Source organism: Calidris pugnax, unplaced genomic scaffold (assembly GCF_001431845.1).
Source record: "Calidris pugnax isolate Ruff unplaced genomic scaffold, ASM143184v1 scaffold103, whole genome shotgun sequence".
In the NCBI taxonomy this organism is placed as follows: Eukaryota; Metazoa; Chordata; class Aves; order Charadriiformes; family Scolopacidae; genus Calidris; species Calidris pugnax.
The window spans coordinates 8,277,788-8,298,163 of NW_015090990.1; the positions used below are offsets into that span (position 1 = coordinate 8,277,788).

The 20,376-nt window shown below is 38.4% G+C and overlaps 1 protein-coding gene across 1 annotated transcript; it reads left to right on the forward strand.

Annotated features, from left to right (window-relative positions):
- The first annotated feature begins 3,584 nt into the window (after window positions 1-3,584).
- Window positions 3,585-17,665, forward strand: LOC106895320 (cytochrome b reductase 1). Its single transcript, XM_014954684.1, has 4 exons — window positions 3,585-3,792; window positions 10,386-10,594; window positions 13,222-13,376; window positions 13,478-17,665. Exons 1-4 carry the CDS (start codon window positions 3,606-3,608, stop codon window positions 13,776-13,778), a joined length of 852 nt encoding a protein of 283 aa, XP_014810170.1. The 5' UTR covers window positions 3,585-3,605; the 3' UTR covers window positions 13,779-17,665.
- Window positions 17,666-20,376: the final 2,711 nt, after the last annotated feature.

Here is a 20,376-nt window from a genome sequence, read left to right on the forward strand (position 1 = left end):
AGGGAACAAGGAGAAATATAGGCAGGAGTTACTAATTGTGCTCTCTGAAATCTCTTCTGCATTACAGATGTTTCATAAAGTACATTTCACTTTGTCTAAAAATTTATTTTGCACTTTGTGCAGGTTTGATTTATTTAACACTCTGTAAGCTTCCACGTTTCTTCAGTTCCATTCTACAAACAATTTGTTCATGGTTAGCTGCCAAAACTGGGCTTCATTTTTCAGTTCAATAAAATTCTGTGTTTGCTCTGGTTATTGGCTGCTTTAACAGGGTACACCACTTTGAACTAAAGGAATTCCTCAAGGTCTTCTGAGATGTACAGTTTTAAGCATAAGTAAAATCCACTTGGGTAGAAGGTTCTTACGTGGGACTGTTGGGGTGACTGGATGTAATCAAAGCTCATGGAAATCAGTGGGATCTGGAAGTATTTTCAATTTGGAGATTTAGGTTCACAGAAGGTAGATAAAAACAAATGTTTATTTTACATTAGTTTGTATTCTATATGGAGACAAAAGACATTTTATTAGACCAGCTCATATTACTGGAAAGAATGGACACATTTTGAGGCCTGTGAATCTTTTTTTTTTGGAATTATATGTAGTAATTTTGCAATTCCCTGAATGGAACTGATGAGCACTACAAAACTGACCCTTTGCGATCTGCAAGATTTCAACATAAATCTGAAAGTTTTACGACACTCCTTAATAAAACACTAAATTTTTGAAAATATAACAGATTATTTGATTGTAAGACCATGAGTAAAGGATTCCAGAGAAGAAGGGAAAAAGGTATTTTTAACGGGTAAAAATACCCCATAATTGATCACGTATGCTGTCTAAGCCACATGGCATTTTTTGTGCATAAGGAGGCAGATTTACAGGTTTATTATATGCTGGTTTACAAGTAAAGAATAGAAAGATTCACTTCATAAGCAATCCAGAGGAAACTTCATAAAATTTTTATGACCATAATATTGAGATGACCTGCTTGCCTCATAAACCTATAATAATCTGGCATCCTTGGAAGTTCATGGATGACTGCATTAATCAGAAGAGTCAGGGCTTAGATCTTCACTTCTCTTAGATGCTGTGACTTCTGACACTTAACAGTGACAATGTTCTAGTTACCATCATCACTAGAATGAGCAACCATGTAAATCCTGAGAGCAGGTCACGCCAAATCTGTGCAAATTAAAGCTAAACATCATTTTACAAGTGATGCTCAAGGCAAGTTTTCCTTTAACATGTCAGAGCCCAACATCTATTTTTAGGAGATTAGACAGAATAATGAAGAAATATATTTCCACCCCACTCCAATCTGGCTTGGTCTTCACATGTCTGTGTAGATGTTTCCAACACTTTAGAAAGTACTGGGTTTGAATTGGCAGATACTCTACTGAAACTATTTTAAGTTCCATAAAAATGTTTCCTTTCATTTTTTTTAAGCCTCAGTTTGAGCATGAGATACCAGACAGCTCAAAGACTAGCCAGAGTGAACAGTATTTTTTTTTTCTCAATCAATTAATGAATTTATAATTCATATGTATTTTGACACTATATCTATTTCAAAAGTAAGCTAATCAAATACCAGGAAAGCAGTGCTGAATATATGTTTGGGCATATCCTCCTACTACAGCTGACATGCTTCAGAGCCATCTGAATGTTCCACAGCAAAGGAAAAAGCAATTGAATATATTATTTGACAAAACTGGTATAATCTATCAAGTTATATTTTTGGCTATGGCTCCCTGTTGTCTCTTTTGCAATTCTGTTTTGTTTTCTGCTGTTTTACTCTATAACTTCCCTGCAATGCGCCTTTCCATACCAGTTGGAATTGTATTAAGGTTTGTGTGTCCCCTGTCTTAGCTAGGGGGCATTTGATGTGCTATTGAGCAGAACAATAGCCAAATATTCCTGCCTGCTTAGGCTAGAGTCCACATATGAAACTGGTTGGTATCTGTTTTACGTTTACAGCTTTCAGTGAATCCAGTGGGAAGGGAATGATCATATATCCTGGTTTGAGCAACACAGGACTAATTTCTCTTTCAGTAATTTCACTTTTCAGTAAGGTCTCTTCTCATACCAGGGAAAACTGCATTTTTAGAAGATCCTACTGTCTGAATTTGTGAAAATACTTTACTTTATAGCCAGCTCGGCTATGAGGGGTTCAAGGTCTCAGTGTTTTTGAGCCTTGCCAGGTGCAGGGACAAGGAGGACCGAGACCTCAGCACTTGACCCAGGCTGGCCAACAGGATTATTTAATACCATGAACATCACATTCAATATAAAGTTTGCTGTGAATCTATCCCTCTCTTGATGGCTGTGATCCTGAGAACGCACTGCCCCAGTGCCAGACCCCGGGGGCCTTCCTTTCCTCCCGAAGCCGTTGCGCTCACAGTGTCCGACATTTGCTGTCCACTGGTGAGAGTGCACAGCTTCCTGCTGATAGAATTGGCTGAGTATAGTCCTTGTCTGTTTTATATTGGTATCAGAATCAATACTGGTTCATTAATATTATTAATGTTAATTATTTAGTATTATTCATAGAATAGAATCATAGAATGGTTTAGGTAGGAAAGATCATTGAATTCCAACTCCCCTCGCCATGGGCAGGGACACCTCCCACCAGACCAGGTTGCTCAAAGCCCCATCCAACCTGAACACGTCCAGGGATGGGGTGTCCACAACTTCCCTGGGCACCTTGTTCCAGTGTCTCACCATGCTCATAGCGAAAAATTTCTTCCCAATATCTGATCTAAATCTATCCTCTTCCAGTCTGAAGCCATTACCCCTTGTCCTGTCACTACATGCCCTTGTAACAAGTCCCTCTCCAGCTTTCTTGTAGGTGCCCTTCAGATACTGGAAGGCTGCTCTAAGGTCTCCCTGGAGCCTTCTCCAGGCTGAACAACCCCAACTCTCTCAGCTTGTCTTCATAGGAGAGGTGCTCCAGCCCGCTGATCATCTATTAAATCATTATTCTATTAAATCTGTTTGTATTTCAGCCCTCGAGTTTCCTTGTTTTTCCCGATTCCCCTCACTGGGTAGGGAGGGATCATCAGGTGATAGAAGAGTTGGCTAAATGACAATAAATTGTTGTGGGTTCTTCAAACCGCAACATCAGGACAGCAGGCACGCTCCAAGTGCAGCCCATCCGTGTCTTCACGCGTGCTCCTACTCGGTGCTTTCTGTGTGCCCTCTCTGCCTCTTCAGCCCGGCGCCGTCCAGCTTTTATCTGTCAGTGCTCATGGCTGCGCTGCCTTATCTTTATGGCAGGTCTGTAAATTCCTGCGGCCCACGGGTGTCCCCCCACCCCAGCCCGCTTGCACAAGAGCTGCCACCGCCAGCTCCAGCGCCGGGGGGGAGCGGGGAGCGCCCTGCGGCCGGCGCTTTGCCAGGGGACGGGCTCCAAAAATTAAAAACAACACCCTCCCGGTGAAGAAGCGGGGCTGAGCCGGCCGGTGAGGCCGGACGCCGCCGGGCAGGGCGGAGGGGCGCGGAGAACTGCGGCTGGCACCGCCCGCCCGGCCCCGGGCCCGGGCCCGACCCCGCCCGCCCGCCCGGGCCCCTCCTTCGGGGCGCTCGCTGCCGTGCTCGGGGCTCGGAAGATGGAGGACTACGGGCGGTTCTTGGCGCTGCTGGTCTCGGCGCTGCTGCTCGGCTTCCTCTCGGTCGTCTTCTCCCTCGTCTGGGTCTTCCACTACCGCGAAGGGCTGAGCTGGGACGGCAGCCCGCGGGAGTTCAACTGGCACCCCGTCCTCATCATCACGGGCTTCGTCTTCATCCAGGGCATCGGTGCGTCAAAGGACCGGGACCGGGACCGGGGCGGGAGGGGGGACCACGCAGCGGTCCGGGAGCTGCGGGGGGAGCGGGGGCGGCCGGTGGCGGGTGACAGCGGGAGCGCAGCAGCCGCCCGGTACGGCCGGAGCCGCTTAGGAAAGCCAGCGCTCCCCGGGCAGGGACAAAGAGTCCCTTGTAACGAGCCCAAAGTGCTGTGTGTGCTGTGGGGTGGTTTTTTTCCTTTTTTTTTTTCCCCCGCAAGCACTTGTTTACCCTGGCCTGGGCTCCCCTCGCCCTCGGAGCAGCGCTTGCTTGCGAGGTGTGTTCCCCGGCCAGCCCGGGGCTGTGCGAGCCCACAACAGCGATGCCAGAAACGCTGCCCGAGGAAAAGTCTCTCTCTTTTGGCTCCCTCCCGCGTCCCAAGAGCAGAGAGGAAAGAGCAGCACCACTGAAGCCAGATCCAGGAACGGGGTTTGCGCCAGAGAAAACGTAGCACCAGGAGCATCGTTAAAATGCACACAATTCAGCCTTGAACTGGCTTTTAAACGTTTCCCATTAGACTTAAAACATGAAGAGCATCTTTTTTTCCCCATCCCACACAATTAGGATGTTAGGTCTTAAGTGCACGGGTTGTTCCTTAAGGCCAGTGGGAATACTGGAGTGTCAACTGTGTTTTTGCTGTTAGCATAACTGGCTAATTCCAGGAAAACAACTCAGTTACACACACTGTAGTTGATAAACACCATCAATTTAGGAAAGAAAAATACAATGCTCTTAGTAATGTTTAAAAAGCAGATAACGATAGAGTACCACAGAGGTGCTTATCTAGCCTGTGAATATATTTAAACTAGAGCTAAATATTTGAAAAATAAGGGCACTGGACTGTACCTTAAAAATCCTGAAATTTGGGAGGGTCAATTTATGCTAATGGCATTAAAACTAGAACTTTGACAGAGATAACAGCTTCCAACAGGAATGTTTTATAAAGTCAGTGACAAAATTGTTGCTACTTTCAATGTGAAGAGAACTAAGTGAAACATTAGTAATGGCTCCAAGAAGGGCAGATAAATACTGCAGAGAGCAGTGGAAATTCGCCCACAGGTCTGCCACTGACTGTGGCGGGGGGAGGACAGGGAAGATTTTACTGTTCTTAAGTAATGAAGAACCTCTGGGGACTTGCAGTACAAATGTAAGCAGGAGTATTTTTTTCTTTGGAATGGAAGAGAAACATGAATTCGTCTAGACAAATTTAGAATTTCATTTTTAATAACCTTATTTATATCTGCTTCACCAGTGAATGATCTATTGCGCTCATCCCGCCAGAAAACTTGTCCAGCAACATCCGGACATTGATTCCAGGGGAACATGTTGTTTGCATCACATGTGTGCTCGCTCCCCCGCTCGCTCTGCCGCAGCAGCCCAGCCAGGCAGAGGTTGGAAGAGGCAGGAGGAGTGTGTGGCTCCCTAGTCCTGGCTATGAAGGGAATACTGGGATTTGATCACACACTGCAAATTCCATTTTTTCAATGGGAGATGGCGGTGTTCTCAGCTTTGTGGCTTCAAGCTACAAATTACTGTTGAGCAATGAACAACATTTTGAAGTTGTTCTACATAATATTGCTCAATAGGAAAAGTAATTTCAGGCTATAAATAATTAATGAAAAACACCTGGATTACTTCACTAAGATCTGTATTACTTTTGATCTGTGATCAAACTACTGGTTTTTATACAAGCATAGACCTTTTGAAGAAAATAGGGGGAGGTTTTCTGCAGCTTTTTCATAGGCATTTTCTTTTTTTTTCCTCTGAAATTCAGTTTTTGCCTGTGTCACAGAGTAAGGATATTGCCCCAAGCCTTGTGTAGCTAAGGACAGATGTAAAGTAAATGGAAGTTTAAGGTAGTTAGAAAAAGAAGAGGAACACATGCAAGGAATACATTGATAACAGAGCATTGTTTGGGGGGGGAAATCCTATTATACAACAAGAAAAGCAAAATTGGAAGCTGAAGGAGTATTGTAGTAAATCAGAAGAAATATCAACAGATTAAGATACCACTGTGAATCTGATTCAAATCTGGTTGACAAAAGTCTGCCACTGAATTTGAAGTAATTTGGATAAGACTGGGAAAGAGGATACCTCTTTGCAGACATTCAAGAAAAAAAGTCTTTAAGTAGTTAAAAGTAGAAAGGAATAGCTCATAAATATCGTGGTTACATTTGTGTGGAGGATATGAAATAATAACCAAATCAACTGCTTCTTGAGTTCATTAAAATCTATACAAAGGATAGAAATGTTGTCTTGTTGATCTGTAGGAGGTAGAATGGAAGACTATAATAATGTGCATATTGGAAAGCAGATGTGCCCTGATAAAAGTGTTGTATATATCTTGTCAATCAAATGAAAAAGCTGTAGGCATGTTAATATTAATACTTACTATTTGCGGATCAGCACCTATAGGTAAATGATACCTGACAAAACACTTTCAGTGCACAATAATTGTCCAGATGATTTTCTAGGCTTAAAGTGGGAAAAGCACAGGCAATAAAAGTGTGTCTGTGTATTAGCACATTTTTGAAAAGAATGAGATAGGAATAAAACATGAGGAAAAAGTGAGCTTTAAGAAGGGCTTGAAAGAATAGAATCATAGAATGGTTTGAGTTGGAAGTGGGACCCAATGGTTTGGGTCCCACTAGACCAGGTTTCCACTTCCAGGCACGGGGCATCCACAGCTTCTCTGGGCAACCTGGTCCAGTGTCTCACCACCCTCACAGTAAAGAATTTATTCCTAAACTCTTACCCCTTGTTCTATCGCTACACTCCCTGATAGAGAGTCCCTCCCCATCTCTCCTGTAGGCCCTTTTTAGGTACTGGAAGGCTGCCCTAAGGTATCTTCAGATAGTGTGATAGAATGGGTTAAATAAGTAAATAAGGGATTCTATCGTATTCTACACATAGAAATGTTAAACAATGACTGTAGATACAGAGCATGCTCCAAAGGAGTTTTTGTATACTAGTTCGTGTTTGGCCTGCAAATGATAATGTTTCATTTTCTCCAAAAGGAGTAATTATGAGACCAACCATGATATAACGTGGAATAAATGTTTTTTGAGGATTTGCCGTTACTCACTTAATAAAAGAATATTTTTTTCTACAGAGATGTAACAATCTCTGTTGCAGACTGAGGAGCAGCATGGTGGGTTTTGGGGTTGTGGAAGATGGAATAAAGAGAAAGCCAGAACAAGGAGGGTGCCGTAGTCTTTGTCTCCCATCCTCTGATCACTCTTCTTCTGCTTATGAGTCACATATAAACTCTATACAATAAAGTTGTAGGTTGACACTATAAGCCATGGAAGACGCTTGCAAAGTGTGTATTCCTCTTCATATATGACTTATAAATATCACATAACTTGTATTTTAACAGGCTTAAAACATGAGGCTATAGCCTAACGTCAGCAGTATATTAATAAAGCAGTACAATAGGAATGTTGCTTAAGAGTTTTTACAGAGAAAAGTAAACAAAGAATTCTGGTCTGCCACATTACTGTGTGGTGTTACAGAGTCAATTAAATTGCATCTGTATGGATGCAATTACCTACTCCAGTGCGCTCACAGAACCACGCCGTGCTCCTTCTAAGGTGGAAGTCATCTGATGAGTAATCCATCACCCCTCCCTACAGCACATGAAGCATGTGCCAGTCAGAAATACCAGAGAGCTAACTCTAGAATTTTGCTTTGTGTGTTTGGCAAAGAATAGGTGTCCCATGCTGCATGCAAGATATTGCAAGATCACTTGGCTCTACATGACGTGATTTAAAATCAGAGCTCAAAACAGAAGTGACATCTGAGTGAAGAAGCTGTGTCTAAGGATGCCTAGAGTATCAAATCTCTTAGCTGAAGTAGATGTGCTGTACCTAGAGAAAGTTCTTCACAGGACTGCTTTAGCATGTCACCATTAAAAATGCTGTAACTGTGTATGTGCTTTTAACCCAGGCTATTTTGAGATGAAATGACATATCATGTCTGAGTCAGTTTTTAAGACCTTGCACCACTGAAAGCAGAATCTTCCTCCTCCTCTCTGCTTTGATCCCCAGATCGTCTTACTTCCTCCTCTGGTCAGAAAAGCACCAGATATGACAAAGGCAAGGGGAAGCACCCAGAACTGGAACTAAAGAGATGATGGGGAAATGGGACTGTGTCTTTTCACAGTGATAAACAATCAGATCTGCTTAAGTTGCAGTTGCGTAACTTCGGAGCCCATAAAGAAGGAGGATTAAACCAAATTGTACTATTGTTCTATATGTCTTGGGCTGTGGCATGTAACGTGCTAATGCATCGTATGGTTAACAAGTGTCCAAACCGTTACTGTACTCCTTACTTTTCTATCATATTGTTTATGGGAAACAGCCCACAAAATTCATGGCCCAGATGGAGATCTGAGACTACAGAGATGAGAGACCAAGGAGTTTGATAGTGATTTTGGAAGTTATATCAACTAGATGACAGCATTTTATGTGTCAAAGAAAAATGTTATACAAAAATATTAGCGTGAACTTGACCTGAAAACTGAGACCAGGACCTATGCACATCAAGTTTACTTCAAGACATGCAGAGTCCAGTACTTTGCTGCACTTGGAATAAATTATTGACAATACTATGGGCCATTCAGTGAGATGGAGCAAGGAGGATTCACTGGGAATATCGTCATGGGTTGAGGCTTGTATGGGGCCTTTTGGCATACCTGCTTTACAGAATTGGAAATCATAATCGTTAGTACTAGGTTAATTAATAATAGCCTGATGAAGGCATTTATTTCAATATTAACAAGATATAAGACTATTGTATAACTTTTGGGGAACTGTTGGAGGTGATCGTAAGCTTGGTGTGCTGAAACATACCTATGTCATAGAGACTGATTACTGCCAAACCATCTTAAAAACAAGGCTTCTATCTTCCTGATTTTGTAGGATTTGCTATTGTTACTTTTTGAAAGTAGAAAGCTGAGAACTACCTCAGTGCTATATATTATTTAAATATTCTAAGGGACACTTTCATTCCAGTATTATATTTTCACACGGTATGTAAAAGCATACATTGATTTAAAATCTGATCGTAGTCTGGAAATTTCGCTTGTGAACAGTGTTTTCTTTGTGAATTATTTAGTGTAGTACTGTATTTCCTGGCATGCATCCAAGTTAAAAAAAAAAAAGAAAAAGAAAAAGATAAACAGAACTTTGAAATTAATTTGTCATTTACTATTATTCATCACAACATACAGAATTAATATTATATTTGTTTTCCATAACCTTTGCTTTTTGTATAAAAACCTAGGGTTATGGAGAAGAAATGTGAAAGGCACATGAGAAGCACTTAAGTAAATTCTTAATCTTTGCATTTATCAGCTAATTTTTTTTTTCTGGTGCACACCTATTTCTTAATGTTTGGAACAGGAACTTTTTTTAAAACCTGCATATATTCTTATTCTTTTATTTTAATATAGCTAATTATATATAAAGATCTGAACGTAATTTCATAAGCAGAAACTTTAAATGAGGGTGTGATGAATCAGATGAATGGAGCTCACTCTTTTTGCCCAGGCAAGATATTATAGATGTGGGCATCAGCCTTTGTTGGTCAAGTGATCAGGTATTCTCATAAATATTTACCCCCTGTTATCTGAATGTACTTATGTGCTGCCACACATCCAGAATTACTACCTAGTGTGTAGCCAGATGTACCTGCTGCCTCAGTGATCTAATCTGGTTTGTGTGTGTCCCCTGTGGAAAGCACTTGGGCCATCTGATAGGCAGGGGACAGTTGTGGCAGGGAAGGAGCAGTGGGGACGTTGAAGAAAGAGCTTGGCAAGAAGTAGCTCTGGGCTAAGTTATTCTTACGGACCGTTTGGAGTTAGATCACTAGAAATTGTTTTGTTCAGAATGGACAAAATACTATCTGCTAGAATTGCCTGTAAATGTAGGCAAAAAACCTCTTAGATTCATCTGACAGTGTGAGAAGAGTTGCAGTTGCCAAAACCCTTTGTCTCTTAACAGTAAGATTATGATTCCCTTATGCTGAGTAGAATTTTCCCATTTAAAGTAGTCCTATCAATATCAATGCAATAGATAGTCATATAAATATCTATGGAATTAGAGAATAGCGTTATCCAAAGTTGGCAAAGAGAATAAATAATAAAAAATAACCTTACACACTTTCTCAGTAGGTAGTCTTCTGGATATAAGAATTGTGCCCTATTCCTCCAAGGTGACCAGTAGCAGAAAAATCAAAATCCTATGCAGAATCTCTGTTAGATCAATTTAAGGAATGAGGAAAAGACAACACCAAGCTGTTTACTGTTCTTTTTTTAAAACACACTGAATTTTTTTTTAAATTAGGAAGAAGTCTCCCTAAAGGCTGTATTTAAGCCTTAGTTGTATATTTGGAATATGCTATGCTATGTGTAGGAGAAAAAAACTTTAAAAAAACTTTTTTAGATGATTAAAGGTTGGATTTTCCTGTAATTTACAATGGAACTATGTGAATGATGTATGATTATTAAAATCTGAGAGAAGTTATCTATAAGATGTAAAATCTTGTTTCTGTTCTTTCTTCAGCTATTATTGTGTACAGGTTGCCCTGGACCTGGAAGTGCAGCAAACTCCTAATGAAGTTCATACATGCTGGACTAAATACCATAGCTATGATTCTTGCAATTGTTTCTATGGTAGCCGTGTTTGAATTCCACAATGCCAAGAACATTCCTAACATGTACAGTCTGCACAGCTGGATTGGGTTGACTGCTGTTATATTTTACTCTCTCCAGGTCAGAATCTAACTGTATGTATAAACAGGTTGTAAATTTGAATAATATGTTGAGTAATTCAGGGACAATAGTCCCTCATTAATACACTCCAACTGCTGGGATACTTATTTTATATTCTGTGATTTGGCAAATCAGCATGTAAATGTGCAAATACTGGATCCTGTGTTTTAAAGCATATTTTGTTTATTTGCTGGGATAATGGCAGTTCATTTACTATTCAGTGCTTCTAAGCTCTATAAATTGCTGAAGTTAAAGGAAGTGATTTGGTTTGTTGGCAGCATATTTAAATACAGTTAGAACTTTTATTAAGGAAGTCTCAAATGAGGTAATTGTTTTTATTTTTTTCCAGTTATCATAATTTCAAGTAGTCACTTCTTGGCCTCAAGATTTTTGTTTATCAGCAGAACAAGTGCAGCAGGGAGCAGTGCAGATCTAAAGGATCTGACATCTGAATGAGCTACTACTGGCCAACCAGTTTTCCCGAATCAGCAAACTTTGATAAATGTTCATGTGCATGCTTTTAACTGCTCCCATTGGCAGAGAATTAGAGTTATCATAATCTAAAATGAGCTAAATTAGTATGTTTTGCATTTGGCACAGAAGAAGAGAAGGCATGCCCTGACATTTAGTGTACACATACAGATGTGATGTTTCTGCATATACATTCTGAATTCCATATATTGTGTTATCACACTATGGAAATTTATTTTTTTCCTTCAAATTGTGATTCTTAATTGTTTTGCCAAAACACTAAGAAAAAAAAAGGAAGACTTAATTATCTGGTGTTCAAGCACAGAAGATTCCCAGCTGAGGGATTTGGGTTCTGGTCTTTTATCCTTCACTGTTCAGGCTAAGAGGTACAAGAAACAGTGTTGAAATAGTGATTTCAAATAGTGATGAAAGAAAACATATTGCAGCATTGTTGAGTATGTTCGTTATAGTTGAATAAGAAGAAACAATGTTAAGATTTTCCTTGTCCTAATAATGCAGTTATTTCAGGGAGATCTGTGCTGCCACTATGCTGAGTATCAGCATATTTTTTTTCTAATGGTTAAGATAAGGAATTGAAAATAAGATCTTAATTCTACTTTTCATTTTGCTACTATAAACATGATCAATGACACTTAATGCCTTGCCTTCCTTATCAATGGTGTTACTTCCTGTAGTGTCTGTGGTGTTACTTCCTCCAAACTGGGATGCATGTCTTCAGATAGAGACTGATGTTTGTTAAGTGATTGAATACTATTTTTAAAAAATAGTAATAAAGTAGTATCTCTGTTAATAGAGAAGACACTTGGCATTTGCCAGAAATGGCATGTCAATCTCAGAACTGAAAAATTATTGAGGGGGGGCTCACATAATACTATACCTACGGGAACAATTGTATTAAGCCAAATGTATGTTAATACAGTATAGCACAAGGACATAAAAAAAACTAGGGCAGAAATGAAAAATTAAGGCTGTCTCTTCAAAAGCAATGCCCCTGGAAAGAAGTACTCAAAGACTACATGAGGCTCAAAATGAGTTCTCACAATGCTGTGACAACAGGAAAAGTCAATTCTCTAATAAGAGATTATCTTCATGTCCATATATGGCATTAGTGAAACTAATATAAAATACTGTGGAATACATTTTTTCAAATGTAAAAAAATGAAAAGAAAAAAAGCAAAGAAAATCTGGAAAAGTAATTTGAGAGCTGGAAAAACTATCTTCCAGTGAAAGACTTAAAGAGCTCCAACTGTTCAGCAGATCTAAAGAAGATTAAGACATGACTTGATTATGGTGTATTAAAAAGCTTCACAGGGAGAAAATACCAGGCTCTTTAATCCAGCATGGAAAGACAAAACAAGGCCTAAGACTGGAATTTAAAGCAAGATGAAATACAAATTCATGCACCAATTCTAATTTAGCAGCAGGGGTGAGTAACGGCAGAACGAGCTGCAGAAGGGATGCAACCTCAACTTGACTGGGCCTCAATATGTCTGTAACTGAAACCACGCGACATGATGGGTTATCGCCCTTCACAAAATTAGCACTAATGGGAGGACTCATGTCCCCTGAATAATGTCACACCACCCACACATTCCTTCACTCTGTAAATGCCAACTGATTTGTATCTTAAGAGACGAAGGCCATTCTAAAGACATGTATATTAATTTAACTAAACCACCAACAAGGTAAAATTATTTAGTCCACTCAAGTCAGAAGGTTAGACTGCCTTCTTATCTTCATTTATGTGTCAATCTGTACCAGAAGCCGAGGACAGGACTTGAAGGGACTGTAAAAATGTAGTTACTCACACCTTCAATATATTACTGAATTAGTGACACTGAAAACTTGTGCTTCCAGTACTTAGTTTGGTTGCAGTTTTAGCATTACCAGTAAGTTTGGGCACTGATACAGGTGGCGTTATTTATAAAATATTTCATGTCTGCTTCCCAGGTGCTAATCCAGAATTATTGTTTTGGTTTTGAAGGGAAACACATTCAGAAATAAAAATGCCAATTCTTTGCCAATTTGTACCTGAAGACATCTCAAAATGGAATTTTTATGATGATTTTTATTTGGCTTGAGAAGTACAGATTGTTTCCCATATAGCTTTAACCACGGTTCTGTTTTGTGTTTAGCTCGTCTTGGGTTTTGCTGTGTTTCTGCTCCCTTTTGCTCCAGTTTCTCTCCGAGCAGCTCTCATGCCAATACACGTTTATTCGGGTCTTGCCATCTTTGCAACAGTGATTGCAACAGCTCTCATGGGAATCACAGAAAAGCTTATCTTTTCATTGTAAGTATTTTTTTCCCCACTTGTTTACTGTCGGAGACTGCTGGTTTTAGACCAGGACTGTCTTTAAAACAACTGACCTTTTTTTTTCCCCCCTTCCAAAGGAAAGATCCTGCATATAGTGCATCCCCACCAGAGGCAACTTTTGTCAACTGTCTTGGTCTTTTGCTTGTCATATTTGGTGCACTTATTTTGTGGATGGCAAGCAGGTCGCATTGGAAGCGCCCCCCAGAAGAGAATGCTAAAATTCTGCAGCCCATTGGAGGGACTCCTGAAGGCACAGAAGCAGAATCCACAATGACAGACGGTAGTAACGCAGATAAATCTGATCTAAGAATCAATAGCGAAGCAGCCAGAAAGCAAAACCTCAAACTTGACGAAGCAGGCCAGCGATCAACTATGTAAAGAAAACACACAGAATAACAGTACTATTATACTGCCAGCCCCCCCTTCTAATTTAGTTATATTGATATATAAATAGGTTGGGATTTTATTTTCAGTATGGCTTGCTCAATGATACTCAAGTTTTCTGCATATGAGTTTAAATTCAGTAAGTCCCAAACATATTATATTGGTTCATGCTCAGTCCTCATTTAAAAGTCAAGAGTGGGAATGACATCACATAATGGGAAAATCACATAATTGGAAAAAGTTTTCCATATCACTCCTTTATTTAATGCTTATATCTTTTATAGTTATGAAAATTAATGAGATTGAGAATAAATTTTGCTTTGAGTGATTTTGCATGTTATGAATCAGAGTCATGAGGCATACCAGACAGCAGAATTTAGTTGGTCACACAAATTTTTTCTGGTAATGTTCACCTTTTTTTAAAGCCCCTGTTTCTCAAGCTGATTAACCCCCTCACCAGCTACTAAGTTCTAAGGGATTAGAGGTCAATCAGCACTTTGCAGAGTTGCACCAGTAAAATGGTTAGTCTAAAAATTTGAATTCAAGAAAAGAAATTAAAGTTTGAATGAAAACTTCGTTAAATGTTATGTTTCCTTTAAAAACTTCTATATTTGGGGTTTTTTTAGTCAGAACCAATCTGTTGACTTCTAACCAACTCTATGAAACACATTGAAAAACATTTGGCTTTGGATTATGTGTGATTATGTGTGATCATTACTGAAATCTAAGGAAATTATAAGACATCCAAATGCAGAATTTGTCTTATTTGGAAAGCTATAGATACACACTTAGAAAAATAAGTATCACTAAAACTAAGTCTTCCTTTTATCCCAGAAGGTAGCATTTTACTATATTTATTTGATTGCGCTGTTCTATTGATTTATGACACTAGTCTAGAGATTAGGAGGTTAGAAACAAGAGAAGACTGCTAGCAACCTCACAGAAGAAAGTAGTCTGAAGGGAGAAATGTTTCCTCCCAGAAACAGCTGAGATTTTCTGATTTGATTAAAACGCTACCCATTAACTGAAAGCCAATTTTGGTATCTCCACACTGGTGTCAAAATCATTATTGTCACAGGTATGAAGACATACTTTAGTCTATAAGCAAACTCTATAAACACTATGACTTTTAAATTTTAAATTAAAGTGTTAAATAATTCAGTTTGAGTCTCTACTGGCACTTTACTTTTATAGCTCTTTCTAGTGAGGGGACTATTAATGTATTATTCTCATTCATTATTTTCACAGATATAAACAATACTTATTTTTTACAACTATAGAAGAATAATTATAGTAGATTATTTTGATTGCACATGTCAAAAATGATGAGCCTTTCTATTATAGTCTCTTGTAAAACCTGCAAGTCCAAATTTACCACTGTTCGTGATGCATTATAGACAGTTTCAGACAGGATATAATTTCTTACTTTTTAAAAGACTACATAAATTTTTGTCTACTTCAGCTTTTTAGAATGTTTAAACACATTAAGCTTTAGCAAATGTGCAATTTTTGTAGTTCACTGTTGTGTTAGTACAAACAAATTTGGTCAGCAGCTCTCTTGGATCTTCTCTGACAAGAAGCACCTCAGTTCCTGTTATTTGATTTTTAATAACATTTAATTATTTGGTGAATGCAGTATAGAAAGCTAGCACAGTAAATTATTTGAAAAACCTTTCAGCTGTACGATTTGGTCCTCAAGGACTAGATCACAGAGTTTTCACTTATATATGTTTGTGGATGACTGGGACCCACCTAGCATTGGTGTATTGTTTAATTTGAGAAAATACCTGCTTTTAAATGCTTTACTATAGAATTCAGTTATGACAGAAGGAATACTATCCTATTGGGTGAGGACTCCTCCAGTCCCACTATGTGCAATGGACCAGACAGCTATTTCCCTGTTTTTCAAGTTCCCCACAATTATCTGTCTCCTCTAAAATTTTTCTGTGCAGCTTCAGCATAAAATCCAGATAGTATGATAGTATCTTTCTGAGAGAAAAAGAAAAGCACTTTTTTTACATGACATTAGTGCTCAGCTGACACAACATGATTATGTTATGCATCCTATTACAAATTTATATATTGACTGCTAAGTAGGAAGAGAGATTTGCAGTAGCTTTTGGAGAATACTGAACTGTCTTCTTTTCTTCTGATCTCATTATGTTCTGTTCAACAAGTCTGTTTTTTGATGAAATCAGTAAGCATCTTGGTGGTGGATGCATGTTTAGTCTTTGTGAGAGACACTGTATTAACACTGTTGAAATCTAACAGGTGAAGGGAACAAATGAACTCAACTGTTCTAGTAATTTACTGTGCTAGCTTTCTATACCACACTCACACAGGCAACAGCATTTTAGGTTGGTATGTATTGGCCTGTTACCGTGTCTCATCCACTTGTGAAAATGAGCTCATTCAATCCTTGCATAGTACTAAGTCATCTAATTAAAGACTGTGTTTGTGTGAAATGTCGTCACTTGTCTAAAGGTTGTTCTGGAAGAAACTGTAACTGTACAGTATATTGGGAAAAAAAAAAGCCCACAAAATCTGTGATTTCATTTGTTACAACACTGACTTGGATGTTTTGAAATCAACAGCTTTTAGGTGAATGGTTCTATATGCTGTTAAAGTTAAGCTATAGTAACCAGTATGCCCTCTGTTTTCCTTTTTATTCCACATACTGTTCAAGGATAATGATACTTGGAAAAGAATGGTGGCATTTCTTTACTTCTCGATTCTGATGAGAGAAAACTAATTTAAAATCAAGGATTAGCAGCCTTTTGAGGGTAGTCTCCCAGACTATATTTTTGTTTTTCAACTTTGAGGTTAAACATGATAGTAGAAACTCAGTGAGAGCTAGAAGATTCCATTCTGGGAAATTATCATCATCAGTGATATCTCATGTGTGTGACCTGTGGGCTTCTGGCTGTTCTGGCCTTTGGAAGGTCCCCGTGAGATGCGGTAGCTGTAAGATACCTAAACCTTGCTCAACCTTGGTGTGTGCAATTCAAGACAGATGACATGCTATAGACTTTTGCCTTCTGTTCTTACATGATTATAAAGGTCTTTAAGTATCCTTGCAACATATGAGGTTAGTTCAAGGGCTAAATAAAAATCCATAGGACTTTGGAGAGTAATTTTCTCTGGAAAAAATATATTCCTAAAGCTGCTTCTCAAAGTGGCCTTCCATTAACCTTCCTTTCATGCAACTTTTCTGACCTGCATTTAAGTGTAATAGTAGCAACAAGGGAAATAAAAAGGTATATTTTCAAAGGTACAAATGGAAGGTAGAACTCTAGCTTTTTTATCAGAAGTTTTCTGCATGTTTGGAAATCTTCTACATCGTTGTCTTTACAGGGACATGACTGTAGAGCTTACATTCCAAGTTTGGATTTTTGTAACAACATAGGAAGTTACAAAACCTAACATTAAAAATGCTATTTTTTTAAGATGCCTGAAAAAAAATATTTTTTTAATGTATTTACATGCTGTCATGCCATACCGTGCACAGAGCAGAACAGTGTTTTTTCCAACATTAATGAAACTGAGAAATGATGGTGCAAATTAGATTTTAAAATTGAATGTACAGTAATTACATGTACACTTCCTATACATGTAACCAAGAAGATTGCATATCACATTGTAAATATAGATTACTTGTTTACATGGAAATTTTATTGAGAAACTAAAAGATATTGCCAAATATTTTCTATTTCAGAAGACTCTTTTGTTTCTATTTCTTCTCTTTCTAACTGTTCTCAAGAACTTAAAGAATTATTTTATTGTTTTATTACTCACGGTACTGATTTGTAGATGAAAGCAAATGTTTAATTACAATGTCTATTTTCCTTATTCTTTTTTTGTGTCTTAATAAAAATGATTTTTCAAGCTTATGATACCACTGAGTACAGATTTATATTATGGTACTAAAAGACAACTTTCCAAATTTGGCAAAAGATCAAATTATTCCTATGATTACTTTTTGACAACAGACAGGAGGATAGAGGTACAAAATTTCTTAAGAGTTTCTTAATTCCAAGTATTCCTGATGATCTTCCTGATGAAATTTATATAATGTGTAGTGTTAGAAGGATAATCAGTACATAGTGGAAAGTGAAGGAATTCACTGTATAAAGAAATTACTGTATTTCACCTTCTCATGATAACAGAAATTCCCCATAAGGAAAGAAAGAGGGGAGGAAAAAAAACAAAGAGGCTTTAGAGGGGAAAACAACCCAAAACCATCCTCAGTCATAAGATTGCCACAGCAAATAAGGGAAGATCATAAATTGTGATGTGTGATGGTCTCATAATGCACTGTAAGATCCAAATATATTCAGGTAAGTAACAGCCGAACTGAACACAGAGGAAAAGTTTTGACCCCATGGTATCTTGAGTTTAATAAGATTAATTGGGAAGTCTTCTAAAAGTGTAAAGCATAAACTGATTATTCCTGAATATCATATAGCTGCTGGCTAAAACTTTCCATCATCATCATCATCATCATGGAAGAGTAAAAAATACTGTTACAATCATCAGTATAGCGGAAAACTTCCTATATTCAAACCTGACAATTCCCTGTTACTATTAACTTCTCTTACCTGTCTCTTGTAGCCTGGATTTTTTGGGGAAAGTTCTGGCAAAATAGTCTGTATTTTTTCAATACATTATTAAAAAATTCAATAAAAGCTCAATTGTATTCACATTTGAAAGAGGGAGGTAAAAATTTTGGAGGAGGATTGCATTTGTGTGGAGTAGTTTTGCCAGTAGTTGATGGAACCCTTGTAACTTAAGTATAGATTCTTGCATTGTGTTACGGTATGAGCAACACTTTTGATGTCAGTAAGAATAGTGGGAAGTAATGAAGGGTAAATTACTATAGAGGAAGAGACTGAAGTCCAGGTGAAAAAAAATGGATGACAACGATTCCAAGTGATGCAGCTAATAGAAGAGGTAAAGTTCAAAAAATCCAGTTTCTACTGTACACATATCAGAACTTTTGTTGTAACAAAAATGACAAGGCCACATCTAACTCCAATAGAAGAAGTAGAAATAACTGGTATAAATGTCAATGAGCTCACTTATGTTTGCCAAATAATGTCATCACAGGCTACCAACCAACATACATTAGCTTGGGGCTTGAGTTTACAGTTGAGTCCATAGCCATGTATACTGACTACTCATTGGCTCTCAAATTCCATCTTTTGCCTGTCACCGAGTGGAGCAACAGCTATAAATAGAGCTACCAGAAAATGGATAAAAGTTGTGAAAATGTTTGTAATTTTCATTTCAATTTTCACTAGCATTTTACTCCAACAAAAAAAATGTCCGTCTAGTGGTACTCAACATCAGCAGGATATCATTAAATAATGTGATTAATAAGCATACTTTCAAATATTTTTGTACCAGATGATTCTTCTCATATGTGTATACAAGCAGTAATCCACTAGGTGGCAAGCACTGCCAAAATGGCCTTTGGCAGATGCGAGCCTATCATTGCTTTAAATGATACAATATGATGAGTCATCTGCCATAAAATAAAATTACGAGGTTAGTAGACATAAAACACACGGTCATAACAGAATTTATATATTTAGTTTGATATTCTGTTAAAGGGCCCACTTAAAATACAGTATTTATTCATCCCTGGTGTTGGAAATCGTTCTTTATTGTGCCCTACCACAGACTTGTTAAACTGCAGTTTCTGACTTCAGTGTGAGTAACAAGCAACAAAGAGAACATAACAGCATGAAAATTTAGGGATAAGCTCACATACAAGATGCAAAAGCAGCAAGAATTAGAAAAAACAGGAACTTCCAGTACTTTTGCCATTTGAACTTTCAGTCTCATGTAAATGTGATCCTGACAAAGTGAGCATTTGTGCCAATTTCAAATAACCAAAAAGTAAAGTTCTCCCCTCTGGTACGTGCTAACAGCTTCTGTTCCTAACTTACGCTATTTGTGGGCACTGACTGTGTAAGCGTGTTTTCTGATATATTCCACTGAATGTACTTCCATGTCAGTACTACTGAAAGCTACTTTGTACACAGTATGCTAGTGCTACTTTTTGATCCAACTTGCTTACCTATCCTCTCAAGCTATACTGGAAAATATTTTGTCTCCTATAGCTATGGCAGTGATTTCATGGTGTTAGTAACAGTGGGAGTGCTGATGTAGACAGGGCACTGTGCTTTTTCACAAAGCTTTGTATTAATGTTTGGGACAACAAAGTGGCAAAATTCAGTGTAATTCTGATTCTCCAGGATATTATTCTCATTATTTCTATGACTTTTGGATCTGGTAGAAATTCTACATTAAAAGACCTCCACTATAGGTATTATCCTGGCAATTCAGCCTGAGTGGTTGATATTTTTGTTAAAAACATTAACTGCTGTTGCAGTTAAGGCCAAGCTCATAGGTCACTGTGGCAGATTTCCGTACCTGCCCTGCTCCTGGCCAGCCCTCATTGCTCCCTGACAGCAATCTTGTATACTCAGCCTGTGCTCTGAACTGGATAGATCAGTCCTCATCGAGTATTTGCCATGGACAGGAAATGGCTTCTCCATCTCTCTTCATATGGTTCTATGGAAATACT

Coding starts and splice junctions, on each gene's coding strand:
- LOC106895320 (XM_014954684.1), top strand. CDS start 3,606: ATGGAGGACTACGGGCGGTTCTTGGCGCTGCTGGTCTCGGCGCTGCTG. Junction 10,595..13,221: donor TTATATTTTACTCTCTCCAG/GTCAGAATCTAA, acceptor TTTTGTGTTTAG/CTCGTCTTGGGTTTTGCTGT. Junction 13,377..13,477: donor GAAAAGCTTATCTTTTCATT/GTAAGTATTTTT, acceptor CCCCTTCCAAAG/GAAAGATCCTGCATATAGTG.